General features: G+C 50.3%; 1 protein-coding gene across 3 annotated transcripts in view; it reads right to left on the bottom strand.

The window, feature by feature from the left end:
• ACOT11 (acyl-CoA thioesterase 11) overlaps window positions 1-16,858 on the bottom strand; it is a 62,908-nt gene extending 46,050 nt beyond the window's left edge. The window contains exon 1 of one of the 3 annotated variants that reach the window (XM_053576940.1): window positions 16,633-16,858. In XM_053576940.1, the coding sequence (XP_053432915.1) occupies window positions 16,633-16,764 (132 nt within the window). In that variant the 5' untranslated portion in view covers window positions 16,765-16,858. Of the gene's footprint in view, window positions 1-1,856; window positions 1,880-10,661; window positions 10,948-16,632 lie in introns of those variants that run through there. The other 2 variants (XM_053576942.1, XM_053576944.1) reach the window with 2 other exon arrangements.
• Window positions 16,859-17,623: the final 765 nt, after the last annotated feature.

Raw genomic sequence — 17,623 nt, 5'->3', positions numbered from 1 at the left:
GGTAGGACCATCTTGAATCCACACTGCCAGTGTGACATAGGCACAGAAGGCTGGGTTGGGGTGATCCGCATGTGACCGTGCACCTTTCTGGGTGCAGAGAGGTTCCAGATGTCTCCCTGGTCAAGACAACAGATGGAAAAGGGGTCCCAGCCTAGCGAGGGTGGGGAAGTGGCTCCGAGTCTCTTGCCTCCTGTATAAGCCCAGGCACATTATCTCACTTCTCAGTGCCTCTCTGCACCATCCGTACCACCTGTGACTCAGAGGGTGACTGGAAAGGCAGCTGGGACCTTCAAGGTGCTGGCCATTCAGAGGAGGAGCGATGATGATGTATTGCCCTGGGTTGCTGAGCTTGGCATTCGGGACTGAATACTTTGACACTAAGCCTGGGGACCGGAGAGCACTCCTAGAGCACATAGCCTGGTGGACAGGACAACACAAGCCACAGCACTTCAAACCCCAAACTCAGCCCACAAGCCCCGCCCTCACAGCCTTATCTCAGCCTCTTCTAGCTGCTCTGTCCCTTGCTCACTCGACTCCAAGCCCCGTGGGCCCCTGTGCAGCAGCCCAGAAGCACCAAGCCCTCCTACCAGGGAGCCTGCAAACACATGCTGTTCTCTCCAGCTGGAATGCCCTTCTCCCACCTGGCTGCCTTCTTCTCAGTGTCTCCTGCTTAGAGGTCTCCCCTGACCTCACTCACCATCCTTTCACAATTCTCTGCTCTAGTCTCAGCAATGTCATTTACTAGCTATGTGGCCTCAGGCAAGTTACTTAAGCTCTCTGTCTCAGTTCCATTTTTTTAAATTATTTATTCATTTATTTATTTTATATATATATATTTTTTATTTTTTTTGAGACAGAGCCTCAAGCTATCACCATGGTAGAGTGCCGTGGCATCACAGCTCACAGCAACCTCCAACTCCTGGGGTCAAGCGATTCTCCTGCCTCCACCTCCCAAGTAGCTGGGATTACAGGCACCTGCCACAACACCAGGCTATTTTTTTGCTTGCAGCCGTCATTGTTGTTTGGCGGGCTGGATTCGAACCCGCCAGCTCAGGTGTATGTGGCTGGCGCCTTAGCTGCTTGAACCACAGGCGCAGAGCCATTCATTTATTTATTTTTTAGAGATAAGGGTCTCACTCTGTCACCTAGACTGGAGTACAATGCTGTGATCATAGCTTACTACAGCCTTGAACTTCTAGGCTCAAGTGATCCTCCTGCCTTAGCTTCCCCAGTAGCTGTGATTACAGGTGCATGCCACCATGCCTGGTTGATTTTTTATTTTTATTTTTTGTAGAGAAAGGTCTTGCTATGTTGCACAGATTTGTCTCAAACTCCTGGACTCAGCTGATTCTCCTGCCTCTGCCTCTCTACATGCTGAGATTACAAGCCTAAGCCCCTGTGCCCAGCCAGTTTTATCTTTAATATGGGCACAATAACATTATCTACATCATAGAGTTGTTATAAGGAATAAATGAGCTAATTCATGCTTGACACATGGCTAGCACCTGAATAACATTTACTCTTACTATTTTTCATAGCACTTATTGCAGATTTTCTTTTCTTTCTTTTTTTTTGAGACAGAGTCTCTCTATGTCGCCCTCAGTAGAGGGCCATGGCGTCAAGCTCACAGCAACCTCAAACTCTTGGGCTTAAGCAATCCTCTTGCCTCAGCCTCCCAAGTAGCTGGGACAATAGGCACCCGCCACAACGCCCAGCTATTTTTTTTGTTGCAGTTGTTTAGCTGGCCCGGGCAGGGTTTGAACCCGCCACCCTCGGTATATGTGGCTGGTGCCATAACTCCTGTGCTATGGGTGCTGAGCCTTATTGCAGATTTTCAGTGTTATTTATTTGACTACCTTTTCACTGTGTCTCTTCCACTAGCTGTTGGCTCCAGGAGGCAGCCTGGGTTGTTAGCCACAGTGTACCCAGCACCTGCCATATGTTAATTCTTCATTAAGTACCTGTGTAGGGAACAAGTGAAGTCAGTACAACATGTTGAGGAGACGAAATCATGGCTGAACCGGATTTTGAAGGATGAAGAAGAGTCCTCCCTCAAACAAGAAAAAGTTGAAAGCTTTCCCTCTGAGATCTGGAATAAGACAAGGATGCCTACTTTCACCACTTTCATCCCACCTAGGGCTAGAAGTCCTAGCCAGAGTAATTAGGCAAGAGAGAAATAAAAAACATTCAAATTGGAAAAAAGGAAGTAAAACCATCCCTGCTTAAAGACTAAATTATCCCACATACAGAAATCCCTTAAGATTCCACCAAAAAACTGTCAGAACTAATAAACATATTCAGTAAAGTTAAAGGGTACAAAATAAATATACAAACACCAGTATGTTTTTATACACTAATAGCAAACTGTCTGAAAAAGAAATCAAGAAAACAATTCTATATATAATAGCTATAAAAAAAAAATACCAAGGACAGCTCTGCACCCTTAGCACAGTGGTTACAGCACCAGCCACATACACTGAAGGTGGTGGGTTCGAACCCGGCCCAGGCCAGCTAAACAACAGCTAAACAACTGCAACAAAAAATAGCTGAGCGTTGTGGCGGATGCCTGTAGTCCCAGCTACTTGGGAGTCTGCAGCAAGAGAATCACTCAAGCCCAAGAGTTTGCGGTTGCTGTGAACTGTGATGCCACGGCACTATACCAGGGGCAATAGCTTGAGACTTTGTCTCAAAAAAAATCCAAGGAATCGGGCGGCACCTGTGGCTCAGTCGGTAAGGCGCCAGCCCCATATACCGAGGGTGGTGGGTTCAAACCCGGCCCCGGCCAAACTGCAACCAAAAAATAGCTGGGCGTTGTGGCGGGCGCCTGTAGTCCCAGCTACTCGGGAGGCTGAGGCGGGAGAATCGCTTAAGCCCAGGAGTTGGAGGTTGCTGTGAGTTGTGTGAGGCCACGGCACTCTACCAAGGGCCATAAAGTGAGACTCTGTCTCGACAAAAAAAAAAAAAAAATCCAAGGAATAAATTTAACCAAGGAGGTGAAAAATCTCTGCAATGAAAACTATAAAATATTAATGAAAGAAATTAAAGAAGACACATATAAATGGAAAGATATCCCATGTTCATGGATTAGAAGAATTAATTTTGTTTTGTTTTGACACAGGGTCTTGCTCTGTCTCCCAGACTAGAATGCAGTGGCACTTTATAGCTCATTGCAGCCTCAAACACCTACAAGTGATCCTCCTCAGCCTCCCAAGTAGCTGGGACTACAGGCACATAGCACCCCACCCAGCTAATATTTTTATTTTTTGGTAGAGATGGGAGTCTCACTATGTTGCCCAAGCTGGTCTTGAGCTCCTGGACTCAGCAATCCTCCCTCCTCAACTTCCCAAAGTTCTGAGATTATAGGCATGAGCCACTGCACCGGCCAATCTTATTAAAATGGCCAGACTACCCAAAGCAATCCACAGATTATGTAATCCCTATCAAAATTCCAATGATGGGGCGGCGCCTGTGGCTCAGTGAGTAGGGCGCCAGCCCTATATGCTGAGGGTGGCGGTTCAAACCCAGCCCCGGCCAAACCACAACAAAAAAATATCCGGGTGTTGTGGCGGGCGCCTATAGTCCCAGCTGCTTGGGAGACTGAGGCAAAGAGAATCCCGTAAACCCAAGAGTTAGAGGTTGCTGTGAGCCGTGTGACATCATGGCACTCCACCAGAGGGCAGTATAGTGAGACTCTGTCTCTACAAAAAAAAAAAAAAAAATTCCAATGATGTTCTTCAAATGAATGGAAAAAACAATCCTGAAATTTGTATGGAACCACAAAAGATCCAAACTGGCTAAAGCAATTAGAGTCTCAGCGCCAATAGCTCAGTGAGTAGGGCACCGGCCACATACACTGAGGCTGGCAGGATCAAGGCCAGCCTGGGCCTGCTAAACAACAATGACAGCTGCAACCAAAAAATAGCCAGGCATTGTGGCAGCCGCCTGTGGTCCCAGCTACTTGGGAGGCTGAGGCAAGAGAAACACTTAAGCTCAAGAGTTTGAGGTTGCTGTGAGCTGTGATGCCATGGCACTCTACTGAGGGTGACCTAGTAAGCTTCCGTCTCAAAAAAAAAGAACAAAACTAGAGGCATCACACACTCTGATTTCAAAATATTCTACAAAGCTATAATAATCAAAACAGCATGGTACTGCATTAAAAAAAAGACCCCCCCAGAGCACTGGGAATGGAACAGAGAGCCCAGAAATAAATCCATACATTTATAGCCAATTGATTTTCAACAAAGGTGCCAAAACACACAGTGGAGAAAGAACAGTCTCTTCAATAAATGGTTTTGGGAAAACTAGATATCCATATTCAGAAGAATTAAATCAGACCTTTACCTCTCACTATACTACAAAAATCAATTCAATCAAAAATAGAATTACCGTATGATTCAGCAATCCCACTTCTGGGTATATATCCAAAGGAAATGAAATCGGTATGTAAGAGACCTTGGTACTGCCATGTATATTGCAGCACTATTCACAACAGCCAATATATGGAATCAACCTAAGTGTCTATCAACAAATGACGGGGCTCAGCACCTGTAGCTCAGCAGCTAGGGCACCAGCCACATACACTGGAGCTTGTGGGTTTGAATCTAGCCCAGACCTGCCAAACAACCATGACAACTACAACCAAAAAATAGCCAGGCGTTGTGGCGGGCGCCTGTAGTCCCAAGGGGCTACTTAGGAGGCTGAGGCAAGAGAATCACTTAAGCCCAAGAGTTGGAGGTTGCTGTGAGCCATGATGCCATGGAACTCTACTTTTTTTTTTTTTTTTTTTTTTTGAGACAAAGCCTTAAGCTGTCGCCCTGGGTAGAGTGCCGTGGCATCACAGCTCACAGCAACCTCAAACTCCTGGACTCAAGCCATTCTCCTGCCTCAGCCTCCCAAGCTGCTGGGACAGGCACCCACCACAACGCCCAGCTATTTTTCAGTTGCAGCTGTCATTGTTGGCGGGCCCTGGCTGGATTCGAACCCACCAGCTCAAGTGTATGTGGCTGGCGCCTTAGACACTTGAGCCACAGGTGCTGAGCCAACCATGGCACTCTACTGAGGGCAACAAAGTGAGACTGTCTAAAAAAACAAAAAATGATGGGCATATACACAAGGAATACTATTCAGCTATAAAAAAGAATGAAATCCTGCCATTGTACCAACATGTATGAAACTGGAGGACCTTATGTTAAGTGAAATAAGCCAGGCACAGATAAACACCACATAACTTCACTTATACACAGAATCTAAAAAAGCTGATCTCTAAGAAGTAGAGAATATAATGGTGGTTACCAGAGCTGGGAAGCAGAGATCTTGATAGAGGGTGCACAATTATGGTTAGACGGGAAGAATATGTCTCAGGAGATCGATTTTACAACAAGGTGACTATAGTTAATGATGATATATCGTATTTTGGGAAGGTGCAAACAGAGTGACTGTTATGTGTGTCACCACAAAAGTGAAAACCATGCGAGGTAATGCATTTGTTAATTAGCTAGACTTAACCATTCCACAATAAAACATCACATTGTACATGATAAGAACATATAATTTTATCTATTCATTTAAAAAATAAACTTTTTGACCACTCTGTTGCCCAGGCTAGAGTGCATGGTTATCAGCCTAGCTCACAGCAACCTCAAACTCCTGGGTTTGAGCGATCCTCCTGTTTCAGCCTCCTGAGTTGCTATAACTACAGGCACCAGCACAAGCCCTAGCTAATATTTTCTATTTTTAGTAGAGATGGGTCTTGCTCTTGCTCAGGCTGGTCTCAAACTTCTGAGCCCAAGCAATCCTCCCACCTCAGCCTCCCAGAGTGCTAGGATTATAGAATTAAAAAATCAAAGAGATCCTTCAGATGCCCTGCAGACTAAGGGTGTCTGCTCATGGCTGAGACAGGTTCACATGTGGCTCCTGAAAAGGCTGCTGCTAAGTGTTCAAATCTCACCTCTTCTTCCAGGAAGCCTCTGGGGCCACCTCAGCCCCTTCTGAGCACCCACCATGACTAATTCATTCAGCTGCTTATTCTCTCCTACTACAGACACTAACATCCTTTTATATCTACAACCTCTCCTGCAGGGAGAGCCCTGCAGGGAGACAGGAGGACCAACATCAAGGTGGTGTGCAAACCCCCCACATTCAGACCCCAGAATGTCAAGGCTGGCTAGAACCCCAGGGATCATCCCACATGCTGAGGCCCAGAGTGGAGAACACCTGGTCCAATGTCACCCCATGACTAATGGGGTAACAAAAGATCCCAATCCCACTGTTGTACCCCAAACCTCCCCCCCAACTCTGGGCTGAACCTCAGTTGTACCCCAAACCTCCCCCCACTCTGGGCTGAACCCCAGTGAGGTAGGGGAGGTTGAGGGGTGGGGAAGAGCCACCCCAGCTGTCCTAAGGTTCAATCTGTGGCTGAAGACTACACCCAGCGTGTGGTCTGTGGGTACATGAGCATGTGCACAGATGCTCAGCTATTTCTGATCTTCCACCATCCTGCCAGTGGCACTAGCTGGGCACAGGGCTTCTCAGGGGAGCTTGGACAAACAGCCCTATCAGCATTTCTGGAGTAACCAAAATTCCTGAGCCCCACTGTGAGTAGACCTAGGCCAGGCTAGAACGGAGGCTGAGTAGAAGTTCCAGGCTCCTCCCAAGCCCTGGAGCTCTGCCAAATCCCATCAGGGCACCTGCAGGTCCCTGCCAGCCCTGGAGTGTGGGACTCAGTACCCAGTGTAGACTAATACCTTGGCTAGGGAAAGAAGAAGACATCTCCATCAGGAGATGCAAGGACTGAGACAGGACAGGGAGACCGCCCAGCTCCACGGGACAGGCATGCAGCTCCACTCCCGCCCCCAGCGTGGCAGCACGCCCACCACTCCACTCACCCACTCACATATGCCAAGTGCTTTGTGGTAAGCAGACGCCAGAACCATCAGACTCCAGTGCTCTGTCTGCAAGGCCACAGGACACTGAAAGGCCCCAGACCACACGAAGGGGAACTTATGAATTAACTGAACCCCCTCTTCTGTTCCCAGTTTAACCTGTTTTTTGTGTGTGTTTTTTTTGAGCTGAGAGTCTCACTCTGTCACTCTGGGTAGAGTGCTGTGGCATCATCATAGCTCACAGCAACCTCAGTCTCTTGGCCTCAATTGATCCTCTTGCCTCCCCTTCCCAAGTAGCTGGGACTACAGGCACCTACTGCTACACTTGGCTAGTTTTTTCTATTTTTAGTAGAGACAGGGTCTCATTCCTGCTTGGGCTGGTCTTGAACTCCTGAGCCCAAGTGATCCACCTGCCTTGGCCTCCCTGAGTGCTAGGATTACAGGCGTGAGCCACCACACCCCGCCTAATCTGGCTTTCTTTAGTCCCCAGGGAAGATTGTTTAGTGGGGGGGGGGGGGGTGGTTTCTTGCTTTTTATTAAAAAGAGCTTTGGAGCCAGGTGCTGGTACCTGTAATCCCAGCACTTTGAGAGGCTGAGGCAGGAAGATTGCTTGAGCCCAGGAGTTCCCAGCCTGGGCAACATAGCAAGATCTCATCTTTACAAAAAACAGAAATATTAGCCAGGCATGGTAGCATGCATCTATAGTCCCAGCTATCAGGAGGCTGAGACAGGAAGATCCCTTGAGCCCAGGAGTTTGAGGTTACAGTGAGTTATGATAACACCACTGCACTCTAGCCCAGGCAACAGTGCAAGACCTTATCTTTAAAAAATATATATGTATATTTGGTACCAAGCAAAAAAATGTTCCCAAACCCTCCTGTATTCTGAGGAACAAAAGGAAGCAAGGGAAATCCAAGGAGATCTGCCATCCAGGCAATGGTCCAAAGGTGGCAATCAAGGCCAGAATGTTCTTGGCTGATATGAAGTCATTTGTGTCCTCATGAGCTCCTCCACACCCAACACCCTCCTCCACCTCAGACTCAGTGGAGGCAGTACAGGGAAGCTGAAGACCTGCTGGGGTTGGAGCCTGGACACGTGGGCTGGACTCCCACTTCTGGGCCTTCATCTAGCAGAGCACCAGGTTCCTTAAGAGCTTAAACTCTGCAGCTGTGTACTGAGTTCAAATCCCAGCTCTGCCACTTCCTACCAGTGTCCTCTTGGGCAAGTCACTTATCCTCTCTGAGTCTCAGATTCCTTATCTAGGATGTGGGGATGATAATTTACCTACCTCATAGAGAACCGAATGAGTTAACATATACAATGAGTTTGGCACGCATCAGAGCTACACAAGGATTTGTTACTACGGTTCTCTGTTAAATTATGCTGAAGATAGTTCCTCCTCACTATCTTGCCTCCAGTTACTGATAAGGATTAATAGGGGAAGAGTAATGAAAGATAAATATGGGGCACAAGAGAAGACACGGCCAGTCCCACCCACCTGAAAGACATTCTTTCTTTGCCCTGCACTTCAGGTGAGAGGAGCAAGTGGTTCTGCCACCCAGATCCCACCCTCAGCGTCGCACAGAAGCCACCTGTTCATACTCATTCTTTACCCATGCCCTGGGCTCTGGCAAACATCCCTGTGCTGAGTATACCAGGACCGGAGTTCCCAGGCTGGTAGGAGAGAGGGGTGAGTGAGCCAAGCACACAATCCAGCACAAGGCATGAGAAGGGACCAAGACGGGGGCTCACGACACCATGAGAAATCCGGGAAGGCTTTCCAGAGGAGGCAGCATCTGTGCTCAGACCTGAGAGCTCAGAGGGAACTTGCCAGGGAGACAATTTAGGGGAAGCATGGGAGGCGTAACAAAACAGAGGTGCAGGGGCGGCGCCTGTGGCTCAGTCGGTAAGGCGCCGGCCCCATATACCGAGGGTGGTGGGTTCAAACCCGGCCCCGGCCAAACTGCAACCAAAAAATAGCCGGGCGTTGTGGCAGGCGCCTGTAGTCCCAGCTACTCAGGAGGCTGAGGCAAGAGAATCGCTTAAGCCCAGGAGTTGGAGGTTGCTGTGAGCTGTGTGAGGCCACGGCACTCTACCGAGGGCCATAAAGTGAGACTCTGTCTCTACAAAAAACAAAAAAAACAAAACAGAGGTGCAAATAAGGGTGGTACACTGAGGCAGGAGAAAGCAGTCCAGCATGGCTGCCACAGAGATTGCAGAGAGGACGGTGAAACGGGGAGGTGTGGACAGATCAGCAAGGTCCCTTTGTATCACGTAAAGACTGGGAAAGTCATACAGAAGGCAGATGTCTGAACAAGAAACCATATCTAGTTTCTAGAAGCAGCCCCCCAGTGTGGAGGGAGGAATGAAGGGGGTGGACATGGGGCAGGGGAGCTAGGGAGGAAGAGGTGCCTGGGCCGGGTGAGGTCCTAGGTGAGTGGAGGCTGAGCAGATGGAGGGAGGTGGATAAGACACTTCTTTATTTGCCTTTTAAAAGGTTTTTCTTTCTTTCTTTCTTTTTTTTTCTTGTAGAGACAGAGTCTCACTTTACCACCTTTGGTAGAGTGCCATAATGTCACAGGACTCACAGCAACCTCCAGCTCTTGGGCTTCCACGATTCTCCTGCCTCAGCCTCCCGAGCAGCTGGGACTACAGGCGCCCGCCACGACGTCCGGCTATTTTTTGGCCGCAGTTCAGCCAGGGCTGGGCTTGAACCCGCCACCCTCGGTATATGAGGCCGGCGCCCTACTCACTGAGCCACAGGCGCCACCCTTAAAAGGCTTTTCCTTATTTCCCCTTTTAAAAAGGTTTTTCCTGGGCGGCGCCTGTGGCTCAGTCGGTAGGGCGCCGGCCCCATATACCGAGGGTGGCGGGTTCAAACCCGGCCCCGGCCAAACTGCAACCAAAAAATAGCCGGGCGTTGTGGCGGGCGCCTGTAGTCCCAGCTACTCGGGAGGCTGAGGCAGGAGAATCGCTTAAGCCCAGGAGTTGGAGGTTGCTGTGAGCTGTGTGAGGCCACGGCACTCTACAGAGGGCCATAAAGTGAGACTCTGTCTCTACAAAAAAAAAAAAAAAAAAAAGGTTTTTCCTGAGAATGGCTTCAGAGAGCAGCCACTCTACACCCAGCACAACCTCAGCCTATCTGTCCTGAGCCCTTCCCCATTCACCACATCAATGGCCCCTGCCAGGCACCACTGAGCGCTTGGGTCTGTCTGTGCCTCAGCACCAAATCTCAGCTCCAAAGTCCCTGTTAGGAGGCTCCAGGGAAAAGTTCTCTTCAAGGTCGCTTCGCGGGACACCTTTCCACAAGCCCTCACATGGCCCTGCACTTGCTCTCCCAAAGAGATACTGTCCCGAGAACCCCGTCTCAGCCCTACACTCATCCACACGCACACCTGGCCCTGTAACTCCCACCAGCCCGGAGGGTGAAACACCCCTCAGACATCAAGCAGAAACATGCCTAGAACTCTCTGGGGAGAAACACAAACACACTCCTAGAATAGAATTCCAGAAGCCAGGAACTTGCTGAGAGTGATTCCATGCAGCACAGCCAGCCCCTGGAGGAATCTAGGCCTGTCCAGGGACAGCTGCTTACAGTAAACCAGCGCAGGGGTCTCCCGATTCTAGCTCCTTCCAAAGACAGCTGGAAAATGTCCCATGGAGAGTGAGAGAGAAGATGTAGGGCCTTTGACTGAAAATGGAAACATCAGTCTCCTCTGGGTCCTGAGCCTCCAGGGCCCTCCCCCTTGCCTCAGACCCCCCCCCAGCCCACCTCCATACCCTTCGCAGGTGACTTCCAACATTCTGGATCATCTTGGCTGCTGGGTCCGGCTAGCTGTGTCTGAGGCCCGTGGGAAGCAGCGCTCTCCTGGAGACCAACACTGGTCACCTGAGCAACAGCCAGGCCCGGTTCCAAATGAACTGCCAGCCTGTCCCCTCGCTCCTCCTCTCTGAGCTCCCGCCCTCCGGAGCGAGCTGTTTTCACCCTGTGTCCACCTGTCCTCACACTGCCCTCCGTCCCCTTTCTCCTAGGAGCCCCACACGGAAGGCTCCTGTGCTCGCTGTGTGGAAAGGAAGGACAGAGGCTGCCAGCTGGGCCACAGCCACGTCAGGGAGCCCTGTGCCCGCCCACTGGGCACCCAGCCGGACACACATTTTGCCTCCAGTCCCAGCCAAACTCCAGCCACCCCACTCGCAGCCCCCATCATCCTCCGCGCAGGGTCTCTTGGGTCTGGGATCACTCCCAGGGGCAGGGAAGGGGTGGCTCCAGCCCCCCAGCCCCAGCCAGCAGACTGTACTGACAGGCACGGGCTTCCGTGTGGCCACAAGGGGTCTGACCAGAGGGTGGCAGGAGGCCAGGGAACTGCCAGGGGCCTCCCAGAGAGACACCAGACCCACCTGCTGGGACTCTTCACCCTGGGGGTGCCGCCTTGCTCTACCGCTCCCAGCTGCCAGCATCCAGCAGTTGCTGGCTGGGGACAGGACACAACCCTCACTTCCTTTAAATAGGCAGCATAACATTTCTAAATCCCACCCTGACGGCCATGCAGGCTTCAGGCCCTTGGGAGACCCACCCCAGCCCCCCTGTAAACTCCACTGACTGAGAGAACACCAGGATTTTCCCTTCTCCCTCTCGATTCTGCAAGAGGCTTGACCAGGAGGTCTTGACACTCACGTTGAATTTAGGACAGTGACGTGCTTAGTGGTTAAGGGAAGAAGGCTGGGAAAAGGGATGTAGGCAGGGGAGCTGGAATGGACAAGTCGATGGGGAATAACATCACTCATAATAACCAAGCACTTGTTAAGTGCCAGGCCTCATGCTGATCCTCATCCCACCCCACTGGGAAGCTCCTTAGGGAGGGTAGGTGCTGTGCCCAGGTGGTACACCCAGGAGTGCACAGCCATGCTGAAACAGATCAGCTGGTTGTGAGTCTCCCCCCCTTTCCTCTGTCCTTCAACCACAGTTCTAATAATGTCTCTTCTGGGCATGTCCCACCTACAAGGCCTGGGTTCTGAACATGGGTTCTTTTACTAATGTGCCTTGTGACTCTGGACAAGTTCCCACCTCTCTTTGGGCCTGTCTGCTCTAGGAGTCAAGGACTGTACTATGCATCCCTGTCAGCTCAGGTCTTGTCCACAAAGAGCCTATATTCCAACAATAGTTCTATGCCTAAAAATGAGAAGTTAAAGTCATACCTTTAAGACTGCAAGATCGTCCACAGATGGCACTGAGAATTGGGGCCATCTGGAAGGCTTCCTGGGGGAGGGAGTGCTAGCGATGACATGAAGATGGAATGGGCTTGGATAGGCTGAGAAGAGGGGTGAGGTGGAAGACTTAACAGGAAGACAAGAGAACACAGTCACAGGAGCCTCATTTCTCAGGGAGGGCCTCAAAGGCCAGGTGACAGAGTTTAGGTGCACATCAACGAGCCTCTGACAATGATGAATGTACTCAAAATGACAAAAGCCACATGAGGCAAGTGGGTGTCATGAGATGTCCCTGATAAGGAAACCAGCCCAAAGAAGAGACAGCTCACCTTACTTGATCCCCAAGATAACGTGCTTGGCAGCCAGGGAGTTTCAGGGTCCTCACTAGGCAGACAAAGGAAGGAAAACCCAGAAAACTTTTAGCCCTCCCACCCTACCGTCTCTCCAGAGGACCATAATGTCTCGTACTCACCAAATTCAGTCCAGCCCTCCCAGCTAACAGATGGCTAAATTGAGGCCCAGAGAGGAAAGTAAGCCACTCAAAGACACACAGAGAGGAAACTATCCAGAATCACCACTCCTGACCTCAAGTCCAGAGCCCTGTCCACCCCACCCCCCAACAAGGCATAAAACAAGAGATGCTTCAGCTAGACTTAGGAGAGGACTTCTAGCAACACTGAATCAATCTTATTGTCAGAAGCAGATTACAGGGGCCTATCTGCCAACAAAGTTCTCTCCCCTTGCCTCAGCCTCCCCAGTAGTTGGGACTACAGGCTTCCACCACAACACCTGGCTAGTTTTTCTATTTTTAGTAGAGATGGGGTTTCACTCTTGCTCAAGCTGGTCTTGAACTCTTGAGCTCAGAAGATTCCCCCCACGTCGGCCTCCCAGAGTGCTAGGATTATAGGCGTGAGCCACCTCACCCAGCTAGAATTTTTATTTCTAATAAGATCCCAAGAGACACTGATGCTGCTGGTCCAGGGAGCACATTCTGAGAACAAGTGAGCTAGGTCAGCCCTTCTACTTTATATCTGGAAAGAATGAAGCCCAGACATTTAAGGCTTCACTTGGGTCGGGTGCAGTAGCTCACGCCTATAATCTTAGCACTCTTAGAGGCCAAGGTGGCTGGATGGCTTGAGCTCAGGAGTTTGAGACCAGCCTGACCATCTCTCTGAGCATGAGAGATCCCATCTCCACTAAAAATAGAAAAACTAGCCAGCTATCATGGTGGGCACCAGTAGTCCCAGTATTCGGGAGCCTGAGGCAGGAGGATTGCTCCAGCCCAAGAGTTTGAGGTTGCCGTGAGCTATGATGACATCACAGCCCTCTAACCAGGGAGATAGAATGAGACTCTGTCTCCAAAAAAAAAAAGGCAACACTTAACAGTTTATCACTATCATCATCATCATCACTGTCATTATAACCCTGTCACCATAGCACTCCTCACATATTTAGCACTGTGCAAGCATATCACATACATTAATTATATCCCTTGGGCCTCGCCCTGAAAGGAAGATACTATGCTTATAATATTGTTCTCCTGCAGAGGAATAAATGGAGACAAAGAGTGCTAAGTCATTTGTCCAAAGTCACTTAGTAGGGAAGGGTTAACATCAGGATTTGAATCTTGATCTAAGTCCAAAGCCACAAGTTTAACAACCGCTCTCCAAAACCTGCTTACAGCTTACATTTACTAGCCAAAAATTCTCTAGAGGCTGCCCCATCCAGGAGGCTCACCTCTGATGTGAGAAGAGCCCAGAGTGGGCCTCTGGAGAGTCCCACATCTGGAGAAAGCACGCCTCTTAAGTCCTGTGAACCCATAGCATTTTCTCCTGTAAACACTTTCTTTTTTTTTTTTTTTTTTTTTTTTAGGACACATTAAAATTTGCTTTAATACTTCTTTGGGGTGGGAAAAAAAAACACACTTGTAGTGAATGAACAAGAAACATTTTTATGCTATTATTTGTATCTACCATGCCATGAATTCATAGGGGAAGAGGTTCCAGCAGCTCAGGGAGGCACCTTGCCATTTAATGTGACAAAGTGTTAATTGACTTTTGAATTCGTGGGAAATAGGTCCCAGCACCTTGTATCACTGTTGCATGGGGACTATTGGTTATCCTGTGTGCTGTGCTGTACACATATTATGCCATGAGCTAATGGGGAATAAATAGGTTCTTGCTCCTAACAACATGGGTCCACTAGTACTCCTGTGTGCTATGTTATATGCTTATTATGCCATGAATTCATAGGGAATGGGTTCCAGGAGCCAGGCTCCTTTCCGTTAGTTCTCACAAAGTGGGCTTCTCTGGGTGGCGCAGGCTGGCGCTTCAGTTGAACCCAGGTACCTTTCTCTTTGGCTTCCTTCTTTTTCTGATCATTTTCCTTCACACGTTTCAGGAAGCTATCTCGGCTCTTAGAGTGCTTAATATGCTCAATACGAACATTAATCCTCTTCGCGAGGATCTTGCCCTTAACTTGTTTGTTTACAACAATGCCAACAGCATGCTGGGTAACATTGTAAACTCTTCCAGTTTTGCCATGGTAACATTTGAGTGGCATGCCTTTTTGAACGGTACCCATTCCCTTGATGTCTACAATATCACCTTTCTTGTAGATTCGCATATATGTGGCCAAAGGAACAACTCCATGTTTTCTAAAAGGCCTAGAGAACATGTATCGGGTGCCTCTCCTCTTTCCCTTTGTGTTTGTCATTTTGGTGAATTACTGGAAGATGGCGTCTCCGGCCGAAAGGGAACACTTTCTTAACTCCACAACCTTCTTCATGTGGCCCCACTGGTCAGGCCTTCCTGGCTGGAGGCCTAACATCGGCATTAATTCTTCACGTCCCCAATCCACCTCACCTCACCAACTCAGTGCAAAAACAAAATGAAGTCATTTCCATTCATATTTCACGATAACATCAGGTTGTCACTGACAGACATGGGTCTGTCTCTCCTTCAGACTGGGAGCTCCCAAGAGCAGGAAGCTCATCTGAGTCATCTGGGTCGCCACCACAGGATCTGCCCAGACCAAGGGGTTAGGGACTAAGTGAGGCATGAAGGAAGGAAAGAGTGTATGTGAGAGCAAACGAGAAGATGGATGAGTGAATACATAAGCAAACTCCCAGGAATTCCCTCTGCTGGGCCATTAGCCTCCCCAGAAAGGACCGCAGACCCCCCATGCCATGAACAGAGCTGCACATTGTCCCTCACACACCTGAGGTGTCCTTTGTCCCTGTTGTTCCCTCCTCTCTGATGCCTTTCTAACAACTCTACATTCAAGCCCTGCCTGCCATCAAGGCCCAGGGCAAAGGCCGCCACTTCCAGGAAGCCTTCTTGGCCCCTAAGTGGAAACAACATTTTCCTCCTATGTACTCTGCGCACACACTTCTCAGGCCTTTATCTATCTCTCTCATCTCTCTCAGTGCTTTTTCTCTTAAATTAGGCTGATTTGTGCTAATTTCCCCCTTTTTGCCGGTTAGCTAGCTGGCAGCACAGATAGGATTGATTCATTCAGCTCCTGCCCGCCTCCCATTCAATGCTTAGAGCCTTGAACAGAGAAGATGCTCAGTAAGGGTCCAGAGAATGATAAAATGCGAAAGAACGAAGGAATGTGGGAGTTAGTGAATGGAAGCCAATGCAGTGTAAATACGGGATCACATGAGTGAATTCGTGCACGAATGTTCTCATCCCTCTGTCTCCAAGCTAAAGACTCCCAGTTCCTTCTGGGGGCCCTTTGGGCATGGCGTGGCAGAATAAAGGAAGTTGTGGAATAAATGGGGGCAGCGGGGCAGAGGAGAGAGGGAGGAAGGAGGTCGGGCTACCAGCACGAGAGGAAGTGGAGGTGACCGGGCTTCAAAGCCAGGCCCCACTCACAACCACAGCCCTTTATAGAGGAGAGGCTGGGCTGAAGAGAGCAGTGAGAAGCCAGAGAGAAGGAAAGCACAGAGGAAAGATGGGGACGGGGAGAGGGAATGCCAGCAAGTCGGGATGCCTTAGCAGGGTCCTGGACCTGTGCAGCCCACCCGGCACCCATCCTGCCTAGGGGGCTCAAACGCGGCCTTCCTCCCCTTCTCAGCACCCTCTCTAGCTAGTCTGGAACCCCCTCCTTGGCCCAGCTGGGGGTCTGCACCCAGCCTGACTTCCTGAACTCAGCCCTTGCATTCAGGAACTGCTCACAGCAGGGCTAGCGCTGCTCCCACGCCACTGCAGCCGTCAGTCAACACGACTGCCTTTCTGGACTGGTGTCTTGTAGGTCCTCCCCAGGGCCAGCCTGTGCAGCTTGCACCGTGACCCAGCCAACCCGCATCCCCATGAGAAACGGGCCCATCCCAGCTTAAATCCCAGGATTCATTTCCCAGCCTGCAAGCTGGTGTGCCAGGTACCATCTGGCTGGCCAGAGGCCAGGCCCACCCCAGAAGCTGCCCTGCTGGGGGGCTGGCCTGCTCAGGGAGGGTCTTAGAGTGGAGGAGGAGCCATCAGCAGGAGGATCTCAGGTTTGGGGCATGCAGTGCTGGGCCGGCGGGCCGAGAGGGTCTTACCCACAAGGTGGAAGACTCCAGCCACAGGGCCAGTCCGGGGGGAGCCTGCTGGAGGGTCGGAGCAGGAAGTCCGCTCAGAATCAGACTTCGGAGTCCCAGAGCCCAGCCTGAAGGGGCAGGCTGCAGGACCATGCAGGGAGGTTCCAGTTTTCCAACAGGTCGGGTCCCTTCCCTCCCTTCCCCTCCCAGCGTGGGTGCAGAGCCTGCAGATCCCGGCCTCCGGTGGCGCCACTCTCTCTGCCCCGGCGCGCAGTTCAGTCCCAGGGGGCAGAGCAGAAGAGGAAACGCAGACGGTGGCACTGGGCAGGATCCCCGCGGGCGGAGCGCGGCCGGAGCCGCCTCCTGGTGCTGCTGAGCCCTGAGCCAGCCCCCCTCAGTCTTCGAAAATGCTCTCCGCTATTTGTGCAGGCCTTTCCTGAGTGCAGGGAGGAAGCCCTGAGCAGCACCCACGATTCTTGCCCTTTTATCTATTTTTTAAAAAGATAAAAGTGGATAGTTCCGACCAGGTGTGGTGGTTAGTGCCTGTAATCCCAGCACTTTGCAAGGGGGGAGGCTGGAGGATTGCTTCAGCCTGGGAGTTTGAGACCAGACTGGGCAATATAGCGAGATCCCACCTCTAACTTTTGTTGTTATTATTATTATTAGCCAGGTGTGGCGATGCATGCCTGTACTCCTTCCTACTCCAGAAGCTGAGGCAGGAGGATCTCTTGAGCTCAAGAGTTCAAGTCAGCCTGGGCAAGATAGTGAAACCCCATCTTGTTGTTTAGCAGGCTCTGGGCAGGATTCAAATTTGCCAGCATCAGTGTATGTGGCCCGCGTCCTACTCACTAAGCTACAGGTGCCCAGTCAGCCATCTCTGTTTATTTGTTTGTTGTTTGTTTGTTTGTTTAGAGACAGAGTCTCACTTTGTCGCCCTCGGTAGAGTGCTGTGGCATCACAGCTCACAGCAACCTCCAGCTCTTGGGCTTAGGCGATTCTCTTGCCTCAGCCT

This window comes from Nycticebus coucang, chromosome 22, assembly GCF_027406575.1.
Source record: "Nycticebus coucang isolate mNycCou1 chromosome 22, mNycCou1.pri, whole genome shotgun sequence".
NCBI lineage: Eukaryota > Metazoa > Chordata > Mammalia > Primates > Lorisidae > Nycticebus > Nycticebus coucang.
This window is presented reverse-complemented; position numbering and strand designations above follow the sequence as displayed.